Genomic DNA, 21700 nt, shown 5'->3' on the forward strand with positions numbered 1-21700 from the left:
AAAAAAGATAACCAAACCTTCCTTAGACGAAAACAAAGCAATTAATTGGATATTTCTCAGTACCAAAGTACTTAATAAAAAAGTTACAGTTAAATATAATTTTCTTTAGTTCAATTTTTCAACACAACTAACTATTCTAAATATACAGTATGTCAGCGGTTATGGTGAATAAGAGGAAAAACTTTTTTATTTTACATTTTACGGAAAAAAGGCACACTTGTAAGAAGTTTTGCTTGAATTTAAAATGAGGTTGCCATGGTGAAACTTAACATTTCATGTACGGGGTGATCAGAAAATAACAAAACCTGTTTTTCCTCTTATTCACCTTAATCGCGGACATACTGTATACATTTCGTGTTTTTATTAAATAGATTCAAAAATGATCATAAAATCCTGTCTATGTTGAGCCATTCAAATAAATATCTTAAAAAATTATGGTTATAGAAGATTTAAATTTATCCCTTTCTCTTTTAAATAAATATTTTAATACTGAGGTACACTTTATTTTGTGTCTGTCTGAGAAAATTGTTTGCACCTTTGTATGATTCACCCTGTATGTAAGCTCATAATTTTCACGGTTCTTGTTACGCCACTGACTTCGTTCAACTTTGCTCGCTTTTTTTGCTCGCTTTTTTTGCTCGCTCGCGGATAATAAAACGTTAAAAAACGTACAGACATCTGAAGACTACATACGCTGAATAATCATTTATCCACTTCCACAACAATTGTAACCGGTTTGCGAGACACACCGGCAAATTGAATTATACAGTTTAATTTAATCTTGTTGTATACGAGATTACGGTCTATCTTCACGACAAAGAGATAAATACAGTCTTATTTATTTACATATCTTTTAAATACGTATCACATTTTTACTTTATTTTAGAGGTGTTACAGTAATTCAAATAAATTCAAACTGTTTGCCTAACAATTCTATCCAATGAGGTCAAGTAATGTTCTTCAATAGCAAAAATATGCACAAGATTCTTTTAAAAAGAAGGCAAACATTGGTTAGGTAGAAAAACAATTTACATGTGTCAGATTTCTGACGTCATTGCTCCACGTTGGGCGCCATGTCGTGAATTTTGATTAGTTACTTGACCTATCAACATCAACAGTACCCTTAGCATGTTGAGAGAGTATAAATCCTCATATACTTCGTCCAACAGGAACGAATATCGTAAGAAACAACTTTGTTTATATACTAGCTGTTATATTCATTTAAAAAGTATTAAAATGTATAAACTTTTATTTTCTATACAACAAGATATTGTGTTTTTATCCTTAACTGCTATCAAAATCTTTGTTTATTCATTGTTGTTTTTATTATAAGGAATAACTTGTACACAGCATGCGGCGGATGTTTTGCCTGAGGGCAGGTACACTTCGTGCAAAAATGGTAATTGCAGGTACTCCAAGAGTAAGGTCAGACTGTTTCCCGTCAGACAATTTTTCTAGATCATCAGTGCAACAGCCTGTACCAATGGCCTTCGCCTAGAGCAAGCAGGTCTCTAGGTGGAGAAGACGGGTCAGTGGCGTAGTTAGAACTATTAAAAAAATAAATATGGATAATGTGTTATTTTAAAGTAAAATCCACATAAAAATTAATGGAATTTGAATTAGGTATATTTGTGACAGATTTATTTTTAGACAAAGATTAGGGTGTTGTTCTTTTGGAAAAGGGTACAAATAACCAGTATGCAAGGAAACTTTTTGTTTTAATGAAAACTAAACAGGAACCTTCTGTTTTGTAAACTTTAACTAATTGCAATTCATACGAAAACATAAAATGAAAACTAACGCACTTATCATACAACATTGTTCTGCCACAGTCCACATTTTCTTAGGTCGTTCAACTTTCGAGCATTTCTATGCGTAGGTACTTGTGCAAAGCAATTCTATGAAATTACTGAAAATTTTTGTATAATCGCAAAAGTAAACATTCTAGTTTTGTTTAAGATGGTGTCAAAAAAGTAGTTTTTAATTTTGTTCTGAAATACCAAAAAAGTGACATAAATGAAATTAAGTAGACATTTTCTGCTATCGAATTTTCTGCTTACTCGCTAAGTAATTTGTTGATTTTCCTTTGCTGTTGCAAAGGGTAGAAAAAGCCACCCCTAAGACTTGTTTCATACCTAACTTTTTTTCTTATTACTATTTTACCTTACCATTTAAAAATTCAGATAAACTAATTTATTCTGAACAAAAAAAAACGTCTTTTGTAATTTTTATTTGTAAAATTAACGATTTAACCAATAGAGCAAAAAGAGGCTGTTTTTACACTTCAATATTACAGCAAATTTCATGTATTTCCTTTTGAAAAATACTTAGTAAATGAAAACTCAAGTAATTTCCTCAGCAAAATCGTGAACAATTTTTTTAAACAATCATAACTACAAAAAAATTACATTTTTTTGTCTTTTTTTATAATGTATCTCGAAAAATAATGATGGAATCATCTTACTCTCAATAGGACCTTTGTATAGAATAAAAAAACCTATAAAATGGTTTTTCGTGCGACCCGATCGGTTCATTTTTTACAGAGAAAATCCGGAAAAACCTCTAAAATAGACCTTTTCTGTCATTTTCCGCAAAATTGTTTTTCCATCATTATTTTTCGAGATAAATATTATAAAAAAAACAAAAAAAATGTTATTTTTTGCAGTTCCTATCGTTTAAAAAAAAACGTTCACCACTTTGCTGGGGAAATCACTTGTGTTTTCATTTACTAAGTATTTTTCAAAAGGTAATACATGAAGTTTGCATTAATATGTATTTAAGTGCGCCAAAAAATCTTTATTGGTTGGACGTGCCAATCATGCCGTGTAATTGATTTAAATTTTTTAAGATAGTAATAAACGTATTAAATAAGTCTTAGGAGTTGCTTTTTCTACCCCTTACAACCGCAGGGGAAAATCAAAAAGTTTCGCCATAATAGTTTCAACTTCAACCATCAGGCGTTACGCTATTGCATTTAAAAAAAAGGAAATCGTAAAAGTCCATGAGCACGTAGACGTAGAAAATTGCAAACCACATGCAGTTCGTGATGCGTCGGGTGGTATTACTTTGTTTTTACAGCCAACTCAGACAGGATAACGTATTTTTTCCTATAAAAGGAATTCTACCAAAGATGTACGATTCTGCGAGACACATAGACGGATCATTTTTGTCTAGGATCCTTTGAAACACTTCTAAAACCTGTATTATCTTTTCCTTAGACTACTCCATTTTTATGCAACCGTCTTAAACCATGCTCGAAGCTCTAATGTGTTGCAAGAAACAATGCTATAGTAGGATCATATTCGATGCAAAGTAATAAATCATTGCCTGTCAAGGGAACCAATGAAGTACGCTTTTAAGGGTTTTACAAATTGAATAATTTCTTTATACATTATGAAGGGACGAGGGGATCAGTTCAGGTCTGGCACCCTTGTTCCTACAAAAATAATTTTATTCTCATAAACTATTTATTTTAAATGTAATTTATTATAAATCCAATTTGTTTTCTAAATTCCACATATGTACTACATTTTACCTCTGTACGCGCCACTGTTGTTTACTTGTTTTTTGGAAGCGCTCTCTAATTGACGGCAAAGCTCGCCAGGTTAGTATTTGACGTATAACCGACCAGTTCGTACACTCGATGCACCTGGCCGACTACAGCTACTACCAGAACACAGTGCGTATGCAGCGGTATTTTAGGTTTTACATTGAATTTCATTTTAAATTTTAAATGATTTATCTTACGCCTCCTAAAAATGATGACACGATTTTCCTTTGATAAAAGACCGACAACTTTTTGCTCTACTTTGCATCGAATACGATCCTACTATAGTATAGTCCCATCTATGCGATAAATGATGCGCAAATCGCTTTGTTGTGTCAAAAAAGACCGTCACCCGTCTAACGCCATTAATAATGACGATGATAAATTAGCGGCTAAGTCATGGTTACATTACGTTTAATGCAAGATGGTGCGATAATTAACGGCAATAGGCTTTAGCGTGGCCCAATCAATAATCAATCTCAACAATTAAAAACGGTTATACAAGTTATTCGAATTGTTCCGCTTAATCTAAATTTACCTTCCAGACAGATATGCGACAAATTAACAACCTTCAAAATGGGTTCAATTAAAAGATTTAGTTCGTCGTGTCCGGGAAATTCCAATCGCAGTAGACGCCGGTCAATCACAAAACCACAAGTTGCAGTTTTGGTGCATTATCTTTACGTGAGGATATATTAAATTAGCTTTATCATTTTTGTCGAGTCCGAAACGTAATCTTTTTTAAGTGCGTCTAAATACTAGGATTTAAATAATCGTCCAGACCAGTGAACTTTCTCTGCTAACCACAGATTAAAAAAAGGAAAAAAAAACCTGTAGTATTGATTAAATTTGCTTTAAGAAAGGCAGGAAAGAAATAGGTAGTTGTTAATTAGATGAAAAATTCTTCTATCGGCGTTCTTAAGGTTTCTGTTAGAAGTGCAAGATTGATTTAAAATCATTACCTTGAAGAACTGGTTAGTTTTTATGCAATATCTGAGGCGTCTGTTAAAAATTAATATTACTGACCAAAAATCCTAAATTTCAGTTATATTTAAAGGAATTTCTAATTCAAATAAATTCAAAAAACTTTTTTAAAAAATCCTATTAAGTGAAGTCAAACAATAATGTTCCTCGATACCAAAAATCTATTTTTCAAAGAATTATCTTGCATCCTTGTTGCTCTTGCTCTAACACCACTCTTTATAAAGATCAACAAGCAAGATAGCTGCGATAGATAGACGAGGTTTCCGCTACTTCCGCATTTTATCTTAGTAGGTATTGTTTTTCAGGTGGCGTCCTTGCAAATGCAATTAACAAATATTAATAGAATAAAATGTGTATAAAACACGAAACTTCTTTATACATAATTTCGTTCTATTAATATTTATTAATTCAATTTGCAAGGACTCCACATCAAAAAACAATCCCGATGTAAAATGTAGTAATAGTGGAGATCTCATCGATCTGTCTTTATCAGTCAGAATACATTTCAAATAGAAAATAAATAATTACGGACCTCAAAAAAGTTTTTATAGTCTGTTTAGAAACAAAAGAGAGTAATAAAAGCTTATTATGTATGCAAATCGTAAATAAATGTAGTACTGGTGCTTATATTCAATAATTTTATATTATGTATTATCGGTATAGGATGAGGTGTACTTTTAAAAAAACTTTGTGCGATCGGACTGTACCAAATTGTAGCAGGTAGCTAAAATTTAATCCCTGACAATCCGTCTTTGTCTATGCCGCTTCAATTTCTCGGTCCATTTCTCTTATAAGTAAACAATATAAAAACAGCATTTCAAAACATGAGGCTACTTTAAGCATCATAACCGGGTTAAGAGGGTTTTTAGTAATTCAAATAAAATTATTCAATATTATTATCAAAATATTTATTTAAATTTAATGAATAGACTTTTATTCCACACAAAAATATATGTATTTTGAAAATTCAAATTATGGTGAGTAAATGTAGTGTTGTATAAATGTACAATAAAGAAAATAAAAAAGTAGGTATATTAAAATTCATCCTCTGAATATTCTGATGAATTATCTTCGTCTCCTAGATTGATAACGATAGGTTCCACAGTAACGTCAATTAAATTATCGAGTTCCCACATTTTCTCCTCTTCTTTTTGTACATGATGTATACATCTTTGCCAGTTATCTGCAGTTACTCGTTCCAAGGAATTTTTTAACAAAATTTTCACGTCACTTAATTTAAACGTCGTATTATTTCGCGCTACATCTCCTTTTACCTGCGCCCAGACTAATTCGATTGGGTTAAGTTCACAGTGATAAGGTGGTAACCGTAGTACCGTTATTTGGCGATTTGTTGCCATTTCATCGATAACATATTTTTTCTGATCTTTATTAAGATTGACAAGTGTCAAAAGTTCCTTTTTCACCATATTTGTTTCAAAAGAAATGTTTTTTCCGGATAACCATTGAATTATATCGGCTTTCCTCCAAGCAGTCGTAGGCGTCCGCTCGGTCTGCCGTGAATGGTAACTGGCATTATCCATGACAATTACAGACCCCGGAGGAATAAGATCCAACATCTGTGTAAAATACTCTTCGAAAACATCTGCGTTCATGTCTTCGTGATAGTCACCTGTATTTTTAGATTCAAATAAAAGTAAACCGCCATCTACAAAACCACTGGCACTACCTATATGTGTCACTATTAATCTTCGCCCTTTACCTGAAGGTGCCTTGAACCCTGTTGAAAGTCCATCCAAAAATGCTTGTCGAAAACTTTTTACATTTTTATCTTGCCATACTTTTGTTACAGTATATCCCTCGTTGACCCAAGTTTCGTCTAGATAATAAATATTCCTCCCTTCGTCACGGAATTTTCTAATTGATCTTAAGTAGGATCTTCGCCAACAAATAATTTCATCTTTATCGATAAGAACTGACTTCCTGTTCTGCTTTTCCCAGCAAAAATTCAACTCTCGTAAGACGGCCCATAATTTGCTTCTACTGATTTTTGGCAAATCGTTGTCCTCTGAAAGTTCACTTAAAATTTTGTTTAGCGTTGGTATTTCTTTTTTAAAATAAAATGAGTGTACTTTTCTGCGAATGACATTTTTGAAGAAATCATCTATAACGACTTTTGACCTCCCTGTAGATGATTTTGGGGGATTTACAGTATCTTGTTCATTTTTTGTTTCCTTTAAAAGTCTGTAGATAGTCGATTTTCCAATCCCTGTCATTTTTGTTAGCATTAGTGTTACCCGATAATTACCTGAAACGAAATATTACCACGCCCTTGGCCGGTTCTTATCTCGGGGTTTTATTACTCTCTTTCATTTCCAAACAGATTATAGTCGCGAATATTTCGATTACTTTAAATGTACTAGAGATACTCGGAATAAGCTCTACATTTTCCCAAAAAATTAATAAGAAATGGGAAAAGGTAATTCACAAATCGTGATCAAAAATAAAACCCCGTATTCTTTGGTGAATTTTAAGAAGAGGCTTTCTTTTAAAATTTGTATCTAGGACGCTCTGTTAAAAAGATACAGAGTGGGAAACTTCAAAAAAAATTTTTAACTTTTTAAAATAATTTAAAAACTAGTAAGTGAAATAATTTGAAATTGGGCACACGTATTTATGAAAACATTGTCCAAAATCTGAGGGTTTTTCCTAAAATTTACATGCTCCAATGGAGGAGATACAGGGTATCGGTGGCATATCAAAATAGTACGCCACTGCTTTACTGTAACAACTTCAAAACTTGCATGAATATTAACGTGATGTTTCATTTGAAAAATTAAAGGAATACGCGAAAAACAATAAGTACTACACTGAGGCAAATATCATTTCGCAAAATGAAAGATATTCAAATACCGTGATCGAATTTCCTTTCAATGAATTTGAAAAAAAAAAGAACGGTCAAGATATCTAGTGCACCAACAATCAAATAGAACTCAAACCTCGAACCATGTGCTGGATATTCCCGTGAGGTAAATCCGGCAACGTTGCTTCTTCCCCCACCCCTCCTACGGCATGTATACCGTTTGTTTTGGTAAACCCTAGCTCCATTCTTGCTCTTCAGTGCAACGCTAGTTGTGTTTAAAGTCTGCGGTGTCTGTGAAATGGAAATAGGTTTTCTGTGTTTACAACACACCATTTACTGTGTCTTCTACGAGCTGTTTCCCTGAAAGCACGTTTTCATCGCTGTGTCTGTAAACGAAACTGCATTTTAGACAAAATTCCTGAAGGATTAAACCTGTGATATACTACCGAACCGATACTAAGTGAGTAGCTTATATTTTTTTTTGTAAATGGATGTATGTTAGTTGTAAATCAAATCGGTATCTCCTAGACGTTGTAAAAATTAGTTTTCTATAATATAATCACAGTTATCTGACTGGATACTGTAGGGGAATGTTAATGATCGTCGATTATGACGTTTAGGTAAAAAATGTTTCGTCAGATCTGCATAGAAAGATTATATGGTGTGACCATATAATGCTTAACCACATTTTTTCGGTGACGTAGAATCCACCAAGCATTGTGATAAAATATGTGCCAAAAAATCGCGTAAATAAAAATATTAATCAAACTCTAAAACTTGTAAATTGGATATCTTGCCACATGTAAAAATCCTTACTCCAAAAAGATCAGCCAAGGATTATTTTTGTTAAGCTATTTTTGCCTAATAGAAAAGCTTACACTTACCAAAAATGTAGACAAATAAATTTAACCGAACCCTATTGAATTATATGATTATGATTATATTAGGTATATCCCAGGAGTTTTTGCAAGTTTTTTATTTCTCAAATTTTTGTGTAATATTGCATTCACAAGATAAAAAGCAATTGTTTGAATTAAGTATAATTTATTATTACTTGGGCGTGTCTGACAAAAAAAGCGAGTAAAAAAAACCGTAAACTGTTGTTGAAGTTAGTTGCTTTGCTATAAACACTTCTCAAAACACATTGATTCTAAAGAATGTTCATTTTTTATAAATATAATTTCTAAAAGATAATGTATTATTGTTTTCTATTTCTAAAATGAATTTAATTGTTGGTTAATTATTATTTAATTCCCCAATGGTAACAGGCCAAATTACAGTAATATCGTCTACATACCTTCACCAAATGGTGGTTTATTTTATGTAATTACTTAAAATTGGTGACATTGATAGTAATCATGGACCGGGGTCGATAATTTTTGAAACCAAAAAAAATTATAGTAGGATGAAACCTATTGGAAAAGAAAGAGAATATAACAGAAATGAAAGGAAAAATAATTTACGGGCGATCTGAGGTCGGGAAGGGGTAGGGGGTGAGTTTTTAAGGGTAAAAAACGGTTTCCCTTGATTTCCAGAAAAACTACAAGTCTTATGGAAAAAAGTTAAATGGCAAAGTTGTAGGTAATAAAAAGATCTACAACTTTTGTATTTACACTTTTTTCACATAACCTCAAAATTTATGTGAAAAATTCAAATAACCAAGTTTTTGGTTTTTTATTTTTATCTTTTACAAACAAATTTTTTTTTCACGAAATTTGGTGAAAACTTACCTATTTATGTCCCAAACACGCTGTAATTTTTTTGATTTGAAATATTTATTTTTTCACCTTATTTTTACTTAATATCGAAAAAGCACCCTAATTTTCAATCGAAAATTCTCACGTCAAAATATCTGCTTTTTTAAAAACGTCGGTGGGCTTTTTCTTCGTTGAAATCTCTACTTTCTGATGGTGTAAAAAAAAATATACATTACTATGGTAAGTTTTCTCAGGAAATGCAAAGAAACGAAAGAAGATTCTACAACTTTCTCAAAATATTGTAGATGTCTTATTAAATATTAACTTTATTAACTTATTTGGTTGTTAATTATAATAGTATATTTCGACTTGTAATTTTTTTGTTTATCAATGTAACATGGAATCTTACGTTTTTCGAGTAATTAAAGTGTAAATTTTAATAAATAGCTCAAAATTGTACATAATGATTAGAAAAAAATTTTCGGATTCTAGTTCGTTTCTTTGCATTTCCTGAGAAAACTTACCATAGTAATGTATATATTTTTTTACACCATCAGAAAGTAGAGATTTCAACGAAGAAAAAGCCCACCGACGTTTTTAAAAAAGCAGATATTTTGACGTGAGAATTTTCGATTGAAAATTAGGGTGCTTTTTCGATATTAAGTAAAAATAAGGTGAAAAAATAAATATTTCAAATCAAAAAAATTACAGCGTGTTTGGGACATAAATAGGTAAGTTTTCACAAAATTTCGTGAATTTTTTTTTTTGTAAAATATAAAAATAAAAAATAAAAAACTTGATTATTTGAATTTTTCACATAAATTTTTAGGTTATGTGAAAAAAGTGTAAATACAAAGGTTGTAGATCTTTTTATTACCTACGACTTTGCTATTTAACTTTTTTCCATAAGACTTGCAGTTTTTCCGGAAATCAAAGGAAACCGTTTTTACCCTTAAAAACTCACCCCCTTCCCCTTCCCGACCTCAGATCGCCCGTAAATTATTTTTCCTTTCATTTCTGTTATATTCTCTTCCTTTTCCAATAGGTTTCATCCTACTATAATTTTTTTTCACTTTTTACCATTTGTGAAGGCTTAAGCACTGGTCTATCATTGAAAACGTGGATTTTAAAGAAACTTATATCAGTTATTCCATTGTACATCCTATTCTTATGTTCTATTTGCCAAATAATCATTTTGTATTTTTTTTGATAATAATAACAATAATTTATCCAGTGGTACATTAGTGAATAGACAACTACACCAAAACATACTTTTGTTTGTTCTACATTCCAATTAAAACATAGACCAAGGCCTTCAAGAAAAATTCTTCTATTCATTTTTAAGCGTCTGCAAACGAAAAAATCCCTGTTGTATTATATAAGTAATGTCCTATAAATTTTATTTTCTATTGATTTGGTTGGATCTTTTTTAGTTTTAGACAATTTTTTTGTTATCAATTATTATGTTATTAACTTTCTCATAGGGTGTGTTTGTCCAATAAACCACTAAGCCTGTGGCACAAATAAATATCTTACAATTTCTAATAGCTTTTCTAAATGTATATTGGTTTATAGGATTCATGTTTGAACCGCCTCAAATCGGATCTAAGTCCAATCGATTTTGCTAAGCTAAATCTGCGTGGACCGTCTCAATATACTATCCACTATAACTATATTAATTTATCAGTTAAACTAGCTGTTTCTTCCCACAAAACCTCATTAACATTCCGAAATTTGTTCCCATCTCATTTCATGAACAGTTACAAACTGTTAATTTCAAGTAGGCAGGTGCAAAAACAATGCGAAGTCATAGGTACCTATGTGGCGCGCGAAACAAGGCCTACTTTGCGTGGATTATAATTTGTGAAGTCACGGGACAAGCTAGACCCGATTGTTTCTAAAAGCAATCTTGATAAGGAGCGTGTGAAAATCGTATTTTCATTGTATTTAATACAATATTTGACGTCACAAAAATCTTATCTCTATTAATTTATTACAGGCTGTATAAATAAATAATTGGCCTAGGCTTAGATTTTTTAATTATTTTTTTTATGATTCAAATTGCTATTTGTGAGAAAATTGTTACATTGTAAACTTGTATAATTAATTATCCCAATTTGAGTCAAGTAACATTTTAGTATATAAATAAATACATACCTATAAATAAGTAAAAAAACACTTAAAAAAGTTAACTTTCGTTTTTTTGCAATAAAAGTAGTCCGTAAAAAACGTTTTTTTATCGCTTTTATTAAATTATGGTAAACAAATTTAATAACATGTTTTGTGTAAATTACCTTTTTTTTCATAGTCGCTCATTTCTTTCAATTAGAATGTTGCATAAATGGTGCTAAATTCCCAAGCTAACAAAAAAGAGAAAGAAATTTGTGAAAAAAGAGACTAGAAAGTCCCCGTTTCACTGAATTCGGTTTGTTTGTAGAAGCAATTTGTTTTTTATACAAAACAATGTTTATTTCTTATTCCCATTATTGCACCATTGACCACAATACCTACCGTCTTACTCAGCATTGTTAGCGTCGAATTGAACTTTTACTCGATTGTTGCAATCGAAAACAGGTAGATTTCACACCCAAGCGGTTTTTTTGTATTGCAAATTCACTGCACTATAATATTCGCTGATGCTTGAAAATGAATAGTTTATAAACGAGTTTTATTTTCTAAAGTAGCGCAACAATTCAAAAGATGGGCGAAAAATTGGCAAAAGAAGGTATCGTTATTATCTAGCGACTCCTCGGTTGATGTTTTAATTGAAATCTAGAACAAATAGGTTCCATTCAACTGCCTTGATTGAATTTTTGACAAGCCGAGGTTGGCCAGCCACAGTCAAGGCTTCTTAAAATAGAAAAGTAATGATTAAACGGTTAATCGGATCGTTATAATAGCTGCAAAATGCAGGGTGATTCTCAAAATATGTAGTCAAACTTATACGGCGGAAACTAGAGTCAAAATAGATTGTTTGGACCTAATTTACCTACAAATTGCATCGCTAACGAGTTACCGACCCTTAAAACTGAAGTAAAAAGTGTATAGACACAAATGTATGTCATCAAACATTGCAAAATTCTTCTGCAACTATAGACCGTACAGGCGAGAGTTTTTTTTGTGGAAACTGTACGATGTTCGTCAGTATTTCAGATCATCTCTTTATTGTCATTTGTTCGACCAGCGTCATTATGAGTAATTGTTGTGCGCATGTATATGGAAAGGACACGACAACTTTAGCAAAAGAATCATCGGAATAAATTACAATACATCAACAACGTCATATAAAACTGGTACAGACACTCGTATATAGGTGTGGGGCAGAGATAAGTGATGTTTATTGTGCTCTTCCTGTTAATCCCATGCTTTAAAAATCTTCTAGAATCTCTTAATTAAGTGCTGCATTATCAGCAATAAAAACAACAGCACCAGGTTTCAGTGTACTAGTCGCGAATTGTTCATATAATACGATGTTTCCAAAGTGTGACTTTGCCTGGTATTTCCCTTATAGTGTACACTAGTGTGGAATATATTTAGTGTTCTGTCAATGTTGGTACGTTTATTTGTATTCTAAAACTGTGTTTTTTTGTAAAATTGTCTTGTTGGAACAGTCCGCAACAACTAGTTTTCCCAAAAAAAAATCCCAAATATTATGTAGAATAAAGATCCGAGTTTGCCTATTTCAAAAAACCATTGCTAAATTGAGGGGAACAATAAACATACAAAAAGTACGAAAAATTATCCGTTTTTCGACATATTTTTCCCTGTAACATTAAAAGTAAGTCCTAAATCAAAACAAGTAATTATTTTTTGTATATTTGACGATTTTCTATAAAGTTACAATAACTGCGAATAAAAAAAGTTGAATTTTGCATTTACAAGGGGCGAAAAATAATAGAAAATCGTATGTACAGGGTGATTCACTATATTTTGACCTCCCTTTAACTTTTTTGTTTTGAGAGTTATAAAAAAATGTGAAATATAAAAGTTGCACGAGTTTTTATGAATTTTTCGAAAATGATAGTAGAAGAACAAATGAAGTCCAAACAAAATGGCCGCGAATGTTAACTTTGTTAAATTAAATGGAACACCCTGTATATTTTTACATATTTGGATAGAACGTTCCCTGTCAAGCATAGTCATGTAGGGTTTGTTCATGACTATTATGGAAAATACGGATTTAAGCTTAAGCATATCTCTGATACCTTTAACCATATAATATTATCTAGATTAGCTGAATTTGGATCGTGCGATAATCTATTACAATTCTTTAACACTTTTTTTAAATATAAAAATTTAATATTGTTACGGTGCCCGGTACACTAATGGTTATGTTATTTATTTTCCTTTTTGAAATTTTGTTTCCTTCATTAATTTTGTCGTATACAGGGTATCCCATCGGGAACTGCGTTGCAAATTCTCCACATGTTCTTGAAATTACTTTATCACATTTTCCATAAATAACAAACAAATTAAAATAATCCTCATTGGTATAATTTAAACGATCCCCAGACATTTTTATTTAAATTTTCAGCAAAAACTATTCAGACGCAACCATAATTTGACAACTAACTTGACAAATAAATGTCAAGTTATTTCAATTGTTTCTGGAGTGTTTCTTTCTGGTCATGGCCAATTTGACAACCGGACTGATACGAGAAAAACTGTTAAAAAAATAGAGAATTGGAAATATCTCTAAAAGTAGTAACGGCAACCCTAACAATGCTTATATAGCTTGAAAGGAAATTTCAATCTGCATATGATAGAGTAAAAAAATACGGGGTGTTCCATTTAAGTTAAGAAAGTTATAGCTGTTTGAATTTATCAAAATGTAACAGCAAAAATGAAACGCCTAGTATTAAATGTTTTCATTTGTTAGTATACCATAATGTAGTGTTACCTATGCCCTTTACAGGTATCAAAAATCTACTTGGTATCACGCTCCTGAAAAGAGTTACTTGCATCTCCGCATCTGTCAAATTTTTTCTATCAATATTAATATCTCAAATTCTATAACTCCTAGGTATATGGAATATTTAATAAAGTGACCCCCAAATTTCAGGTAGAATCCGAAAATGCAATAATATATAGGGCGTCCCAAGTTGGTGTCGACTTCCGGTATAACTGGAACTGCTGGAGAGTTCTAGATATTTCAGCTGTATTCGCCTCAAGGACATTGCTATGTGGCAAAATTTTCAAATTTTTCGGAGCAGTACTTTCCTAGACATCGATCCACGCAGTTCTCGGTGGGACACCCTGTATATATTTCTATTTCCGTTGGGCAAGTAAATTGGATTCGATTTAATTTAATTTGACTACAATATAAGCGCAAGTGTAAAACAGTACACTGGTGCTTTCTCATGTACGAAAGAAAAAAAAAGCTTTTATTAAACCAGGTGAAATCTCAATTATTCTCTGTACGATGTTGATGACCCCACGGTAGATTAAAATTTTTTACAACTTCGATAACGCTGTTATCTCATTTCAAACAGCGTCTAAGCCAGCATATTTGTTAAAAACTCTTATCTCCGTTTGTATTTTCTTAATATTTGTTGCTACATGACACGAGACAACCACACAGCGAAATGGTGTTCGTGATGCAACTGGCTAATTTTGAAGAAAAACAAATACGGGCAGGATTTGGTTAGGTGGGCCAGATGGGGTCAGTAATGGAAAATTTAGTTAGGTAGTCGAAGAGGTGTTTAATGATATCTAAATCAGTCTTTAAAGAAACATAATTTATTAAAATTTAATTTTTTTGATTTAAAATAATAACAGTATACCTAGTTGTTACGATGTCAATTGGAACCTGTAAATCTTAAAGCACATGACCGTATGCACTTCTCCTGAAATTTCTTCTTATGCTTTGACCATGATGTGACTCGTAATTTATACTCGAATAGCAAAGGATTTTTCCTACTTGTAATTTATAGCAATGATTTTGCCAGCTATTTGGATGTTTTTAATCTGGAAAATCCATTACTTAAAATAAATATTTCCCCCGCAAACTACTTAGGAATTTGTAACAGTTTATCTTATCGACTATTTGAGATCTATTTATAAAACAATTTGTGGAACTGGTCAACCAAACCGCTTAGTGCTAACTATACTTTCACTTCGTCATAGCTGTTGTTGAATTTCTACGGTTTCGTGGGCTAACTGTAAATTACATTACAATTTGTAATTTTGGCACGACCTTAGAGGAATTCCCAAAACAGCGATTCCAAAGTTCGAAGTCCGATTTTTTAATAAACGCTTTGTTTTCCGACCGGTCGAAATTTCTCGGAACTCGTTTTGTCGTTTCATTCAACGACTATCTCGTGGTACGTGTCGATTTTGCGTGAAACACCGTGACTCATGTTTTTTTCCTTCTGCAAACATAAAATATGATTAATTTTACGCAGGCTGCAACGCTATAGTTTTTATTTTTTTTGTTTTAAAGATGAAGCGCCTGTTAAAGATTATTTTCCTTCTTGATTTATAATAGTTTTGGGTTAATTAATTATTTTTTTACGCTATCTGTTTCACACATTCTTACAAATCGTCATGTTTTATTTGAATACACCATAATTCACTAGAAATATTGATTAAATGCAGTCAAAGGTACTTAGAAGAAAAACGCCGTCGGTGAAAATAACGAATCTACAGAAATATATCAACCTTTCGTTGTGTTCTTCGTCTTATCGGAAAAACAATGATCGTACTCAGTTTTTAATGAAAATATGAATATAATATATATCACAACACAATACTAAATAGTAGCGAGTATAAATTTTGTTTAGTTGTCTGCGTCAGAGATATACGATGTTTCTTCTATTATTACTTACTTCTATATAGTTAAAATGATCCTATACATCTACAAAGTTGTTAGTTAGCTTATAAATGTGACGCATATAATTAAGGATAAAGTTCCGTGAATTAAATTAACATATTTCGTTAAAACCTTTGAATATTAAATACACTTTTAGAACAGGTAGAACGGCTGTTTTTCATTTGATTGTTTATTTAATACTACAATGTTTGAAATGACCTAGAAATCTCATTGTAGATAGGAAAAATACTACTGTTCTATTTTATTATTTGGTATACAATTTTTGTTGTAGCGAAACAGTAATCAGTCGGAATATTAGGATTATAATAAGACAAACGGATTTTTTTCAGAAAATGCCTATAATCTGTAAACATTACAAACTTTGGCGTAAGAAAGTAGATAATTTCATGAAAAATATTATACAGGGTTACAAAAAAACTAGGTTAACGTAATAGGATCTTCCTTACATCTTTTATTTATGCTGTTTTTTTTTCAAGATTATAAAAAAAATTAAAACCATGTTTGATGCCTTTGATTCTAAAATAATATGCTCTTTGTTATTTTGAACATCTTCAAGATCTTTATCCGCTTCTTCTAGAAGCGAAAATAATCTGTATACAAACTACAAATTATTGTCAAAGATAGTGCTTAAATCCTGGATTTTATCAAAAGTAATTTTTTTCTAATGTTACCATTTTTCTATCCAAAAACAGTTTTTTCCCAACGCTTAAATAAAAGTAAAGTAAGTTAGAAATTCCTACATTTATTAATTTTCAAAGGAAGAATTTGCTGAGATTTTTTTTGTTATGATTTTCATAATTCGTATATTGCAATCTGAATTGTCGTTGCTCATTAAATGTATTTACTGCCATATTTCATCTTACATTTTATATCGTTAGTTGTTTATTAATAAATTATTGTTATTACAATTCCATTCTTTAACATTTTTAAATCTCCATTACTTGGAAACGTTTATAATCAAATCAGCTTTAACGAAAATATATCGGTTTATTTTAAGTGACCTGTTTGATATTCAGCCGTTATCAGTATGGCTTTGAACTTGAACTTTCTTCTGATAGAGAGAAGTACAGTTACATATTCGGCTGCTATGATGCATCAGTATCGTGCTTCTTTCATCGAAATCATGTTTAAAAGTATTAAAATTTTATATTCGAACGTCAGTAAGATTACCCATGACCCCTACATAGGTTACATGCAATTATAACCAGCAAATTCGATATTTTGAGTGTAGACTCAGTTTTTCCAAGATCTTGTACGAAGCAGTATAATTAAATTGGGTGCTCACTGGGAAAAGTATGTATTTTGAACGTTTTAAGAACTGTCAGAAACTTGGTTAAACTACATTAGTTATTAGTGAAGTAACACTTTTTTCACAAGTGGAAATTTTTCCTTATAGTCCAGTTGGTAGAGGTTCGGCCTGTGTCAAACCTTGATAACCCGGAAATAACTACACAGGCCTAATTTAAATGATGACTACAATAACAGGCTAATTTGCTGACAAAGTATTTTATCAGGAAAAAAGTTATTAACAATTTAATCGTGAAAAAAATATTTTTCAAAGGCAAAGGCAAAATTTGGCAAAGTTTCGAGTTTCAAATTCCGATGAATGTATAACACCTTATAGAACAAAAAGTTTTGCTCCTGATTTTCGGCTTTAGTGTCATTATTGTATATATATATTGAAGTATAATTTTCGAAAGTTTTATCACTTTTTGTTCCTAATTGACATTTTTACAGCAACTTTAAAAAATGACGTTTTATACCGTTTTTTCAATCTCACGGCTTTGTTATTGCAAATTTCGTAATCGGACCATCGCCATTTGGTAGCTATTTTTATTACGAACAAAATCATGTCCTAAGCATTTTTTCGTACAAAGTCATCCCGCTGAGTTATTTAAAGAAAACTACTAAAAAAAATTGTTTTTCGCGATTAAATTGTTAATAACTTTTTACCTGATAAAATATCGAGCGTTCAAATAAAAACGTGGTCAAGTTGGTTCTGAAAATTTGGACGTAGGGCGTAGCGTATAGCAAATGAACTTAAACGTCATCTGTCAAAGCGCTATATCGCCGCTATCAATTTGAATATTTTCGTTTTAAAAAGCGTTTAAAATGGTGTTTTCTCAAGAACAAAAAGTGTTTATCATAGAGTCCTACTTTAGAAATGGACGCAAGATTGATGGAATATGGAAGTATTCTATTGAGGAATGTTTCATAGAATTTCAAAATCAATTTCCCGGCGTTGTTGAGTACAAAATTTTTCAAAGTGCAGTTCAGCGTTGTGTTAATGTTTTTCGTGAAACGGGCAGTGTAACAAGAAAAGAAGGAAGCGGCCGACCTAAAAAGCGGACTGAAGAATTAAAAGAAAATGTCCAACAAATAATGGAAAATGCGCCAAGAACTTCTGTACGTGTTTTATCACAAATGGTGGGAGTATCAGTCGGTACCTGCCACACAGTGTTAAAAAAAGATTTGCGTTTGTTCTCCTATCGTTTAACTTGTCAGCAAGAACTTCATGAAGTTGATTTTCCGCGACGGGCTGTATTTTGTGAATGGTTTTTAAACAACTACGGTGAACTTCATAATATCACCTTTTTTTCTGATGAAGCCTGGTTTCATTTAAGTGGTTACGTAAACTCACAGAATATGAGAATGTGGTCTTCTGAAAAACCAGATAACTTTTTTGTCGAGGGCCCTCTACACGCTCAAAAAATTGGAGTTTGGTGTGCTCTCAATCGAAGGAGGATTTATGGACCTATTTTTTTTAATGGTACTCTTACTGCGCAAAGGTATAGAGAAGAAATTATCGCTCCTTTTGTTAACCAGCTGGAAGAAAACGAAATTACAAACTTTTACTTTCAACAAGATGGCGCAAGGGCACATACGGCAGGCGAGACGATGAATATGTTGAGGGAAGTTTTCCAAAATCGACTAATAAGTCTCAATGCTGAACATGAATTTCCACCGAGGTCATGTGATATTACGCCGTGTGATTTCTTTTTGTGGCCTTACCTTAAAAACACTATTTTTGAACTGCCTATTCCTGATTTAAACCATCTGCAGGCTCGACTTATAGACAAGATTCGTGAAATTAACAATACCCCGAGCATCTTAGAAAATGTCTTTAATTCTTTGAGGAACAGGTGTGAAAAGTGCTTGGAACAAGGAGGGGGACACTTTCAGCAGCTGCTTTAATTTATTGTTATAACAAGGAGGGGGACACTTTCCGCAGCTCCTTTAATTGTTTGTTATTGTTATCACGATTATTCTTTAAAATAAAGTTATATAGTCATTAACGTTATTGAAACTGACAGCTGCTATACAGCTCGTTGAGAAATGAGGTTAAGTTGGTCGCTATAAGCTACTCCCTACGTCCAATGTGTCAGAGCCAACTTCGACCACGTTTTTATTTGAACGCTCGTTACTTTGTCAGCAAATTAGCCTGTTATTGTACTCATCATTTAAAGTATTCCTGTGTAGTTATTTCCGAGTTATCAAGGAAATGTCACCAACAGTAACTATTCGGCCTCTGCCGACTGGACTATTATATTTTTAGAGAGCTGTAATCGTGATTTTTTTTAAAAAACAACAGATTATCTCGAAAAGTAAGTTTTAAACATCATGTACATTTAATAAACTCTACCTAATATTAACCAAGGAATTCAAAAATGCAATAATATACAGGGTGTTCCATGTAAGATAAAGAAGTTATGTAGCTCCCAAGCGGAATGGAATACCCTGTAAAGCTAAAAATATTTTCTTTACGTGGCCCACATGATTCCAGGCAACTTTTATTAAAACTATTTTTTTTATATAAATTTCACAGTTACAGAGTTACAGAAGAATCCCTCTTAGGTGGAACACCCTGTATATAGTAAAAAAACACTAATCATTTGTTAAATATGTCCTTTCTATGGCGTATCTAGACCAAAGCGTTAATTTTTTGTTTTATTTAGGGACTGTACGTATAAATATTAACAATTTTTTTTCATTTCAGAATATACCAAAGATGTCAAGCAAAATCTCCGCCAGCGAGATCCAAACCATGGCGCCCCAAGCCGTGACCAAACTCAAGTCCGAGGAGAAGCCCTACAGACTGGTCCGTACTTCCTCCATAGAAAAGATCAAGAGGTTCAACACCTTCATATGTTCCCAGCAGTACTACTTGCTCCCAGCTCTGTTCAGCTGGTTGAAATCATCCCAACCGTCGACGGAAAGTTCCATCTTCCTCTTCAAGGCGACGCTCTTCAACACCTTCTTCTACAAGTTCTTCCAGACGGGACTGAAATCGGCAGCGTCTGCCGGCCGGAGCAAGGCGAAGCTCCAGAAAAGCTCCCCGGTGACGATTTCACGCGTGATCTCCAATTTCTTCCAGAAGTTCACCAAATGCTTCGAGTCTACGTTTCTCCTTGCCATAGCCGTGTACTCCGCTTGTTTGCTGGTACCTCTCCAGCTGGCGCTAGCCCTGTACTTGATGTACTTTGCCTTCCTGCCGCACGGGTTCATCTTCATGCTGGGCTGCATGATGGCCATCAAGTACTTGTGCTATAAAAGCTTTTCTCTTTGCTTGGGGAACGGCGCCAAACGTGATATTAAGAATAAATGATGGACGTACAGGGTGTTCTACTAGCGCGGTCGCTTATATTAAGCGGTCTAGTGACTGCTCTTTTCTTGACTGGTTCCATTTGAAAGGAAACAACAACTTGATCAAAGTAGTATGTTGATAACGAGTCGTTTTTGAACGTTATTAGCGTTTCTGTTGGCAATAAAGGCATAGAATAGGGAATGGAACCTTGTAGACTTGGATGGAACGCATTTTAGACCTCAGTAATTTGTTTAACGAATAGAATGAATGTCTGGATGTTACGTTCAATGCGACTAAAAACTGACAAGGTTTTAAAAGCTCTGTTTAGTTTTTTCTATGGTTCTATATTTGGAAATTTCGGTTTGAACTGAAAATAGCTATAAAATTTGTATGTTCTCTGTTGATACCCGCCACCTTGCTAATTCTCGAAGGTAGGCAGTTGTTAATGCAGCTAAGTGTATTTATGGTTGCCTGACGAAGTTCATGATGTATATGAACAAATAACTTTATGAAATAATTGAATATCGTAATTTCTTTCTAAAGAAACATAAACAACGTTTTAAAAACAGTTCTTTAAAGATTAATTAACATGATATTGTCAACAAATCATTATTAAATTAATTAAAACTGCTGTTGCTTTTGAGATTTTGTCAGAATATCCGTTTGAATGGGTAGTTTCTTATTTTTCTTCCTTAGAAATTTATTCGCTGGATCATTATTACTTATTTTACTTTTATCAAAGAACTTACAGTGTTTTAGAAGATGTAATGACTGCAATATTTATGTGATTTCTAAAAAAGCAGAGAATAGGGGAAGACGCTTGCCATTTTTTTCTTGTTTTCAGATTGAAAACGGGTTCAAGGATGGTGTACAGGGCGTTTTTTCCTCGCGGTCCAAGTGTCGCTTGTTGTAGCGTGATTAATTTGTGTACATAATTAGGACTATGGAATTTTAGCGGTAGTATTTTTTTCTACTTTATTTTATTATTGTGATTCATTAAAAATTTAGTGAATAATGCTTTCTTTTATTTCAATTCACCCATTTAGAAGAACCATTTCCTTTGAACCAATATTCTGTATAAAAAATTATATTTAAAAAAATAAACTATTTTCTTGATTCCGAAATTTAGAAGAAAAATGTTATACAGGGTGTTTTAAAAAGAAGAGTAAACAGTTTTATGTACGAAGAGTATTTCAAAAAAATGTGAAAACTCATTTGAACATGCTGTGCGAAA

General features: G+C 32.4%; 1 protein-coding gene across 3 annotated transcripts; it reads left to right on the forward strand.

Moving 5' to 3' along the window:
* Positions 1–7616: 7616 nt before the first annotated feature.
* On the forward strand, positions 7617–21481 carry LOC108915276. 3 transcript variants are annotated; one of them, XM_018721272.1, is made up of 2 exons: positions 7617–7812; positions 19879–21481. In XM_018721272.1, the coding sequence occupies exon 2, from the start codon at positions 19891–19893 to the stop codon at positions 20485–20487; it is 597 nt and encodes a 198-aa protein (XP_018576788.1). In that variant the 5' UTR covers positions 7617–7812; positions 19879–19890; the 3' UTR covers positions 20488–21481. The 3 variants fall into 3 exon arrangements, with proteins under 3 accessions (XP_018576788.1, XP_018576779.1, XP_018576794.1); XM_018721263.2 differs by lacking the exon at positions 7617–7812 and adding an exon at positions 12433–12602; XM_018721278.1 differs by lacking the exon at positions 7617–7812 and adding an exon at positions 17114–17174.
* The last annotated feature ends 219 nt before the right edge of the window (positions 21482–21700 follow it).

Source organism: Anoplophora glabripennis, unplaced genomic scaffold, assembly GCF_000390285.2.
Source record: "Anoplophora glabripennis isolate ALB-LARVAE unplaced genomic scaffold, Agla_2.0 scaffold155, whole genome shotgun sequence".
NCBI classification, from domain to species: domain Eukaryota; kingdom Metazoa; phylum Arthropoda; class Insecta; order Coleoptera; family Cerambycidae; genus Anoplophora; species Anoplophora glabripennis.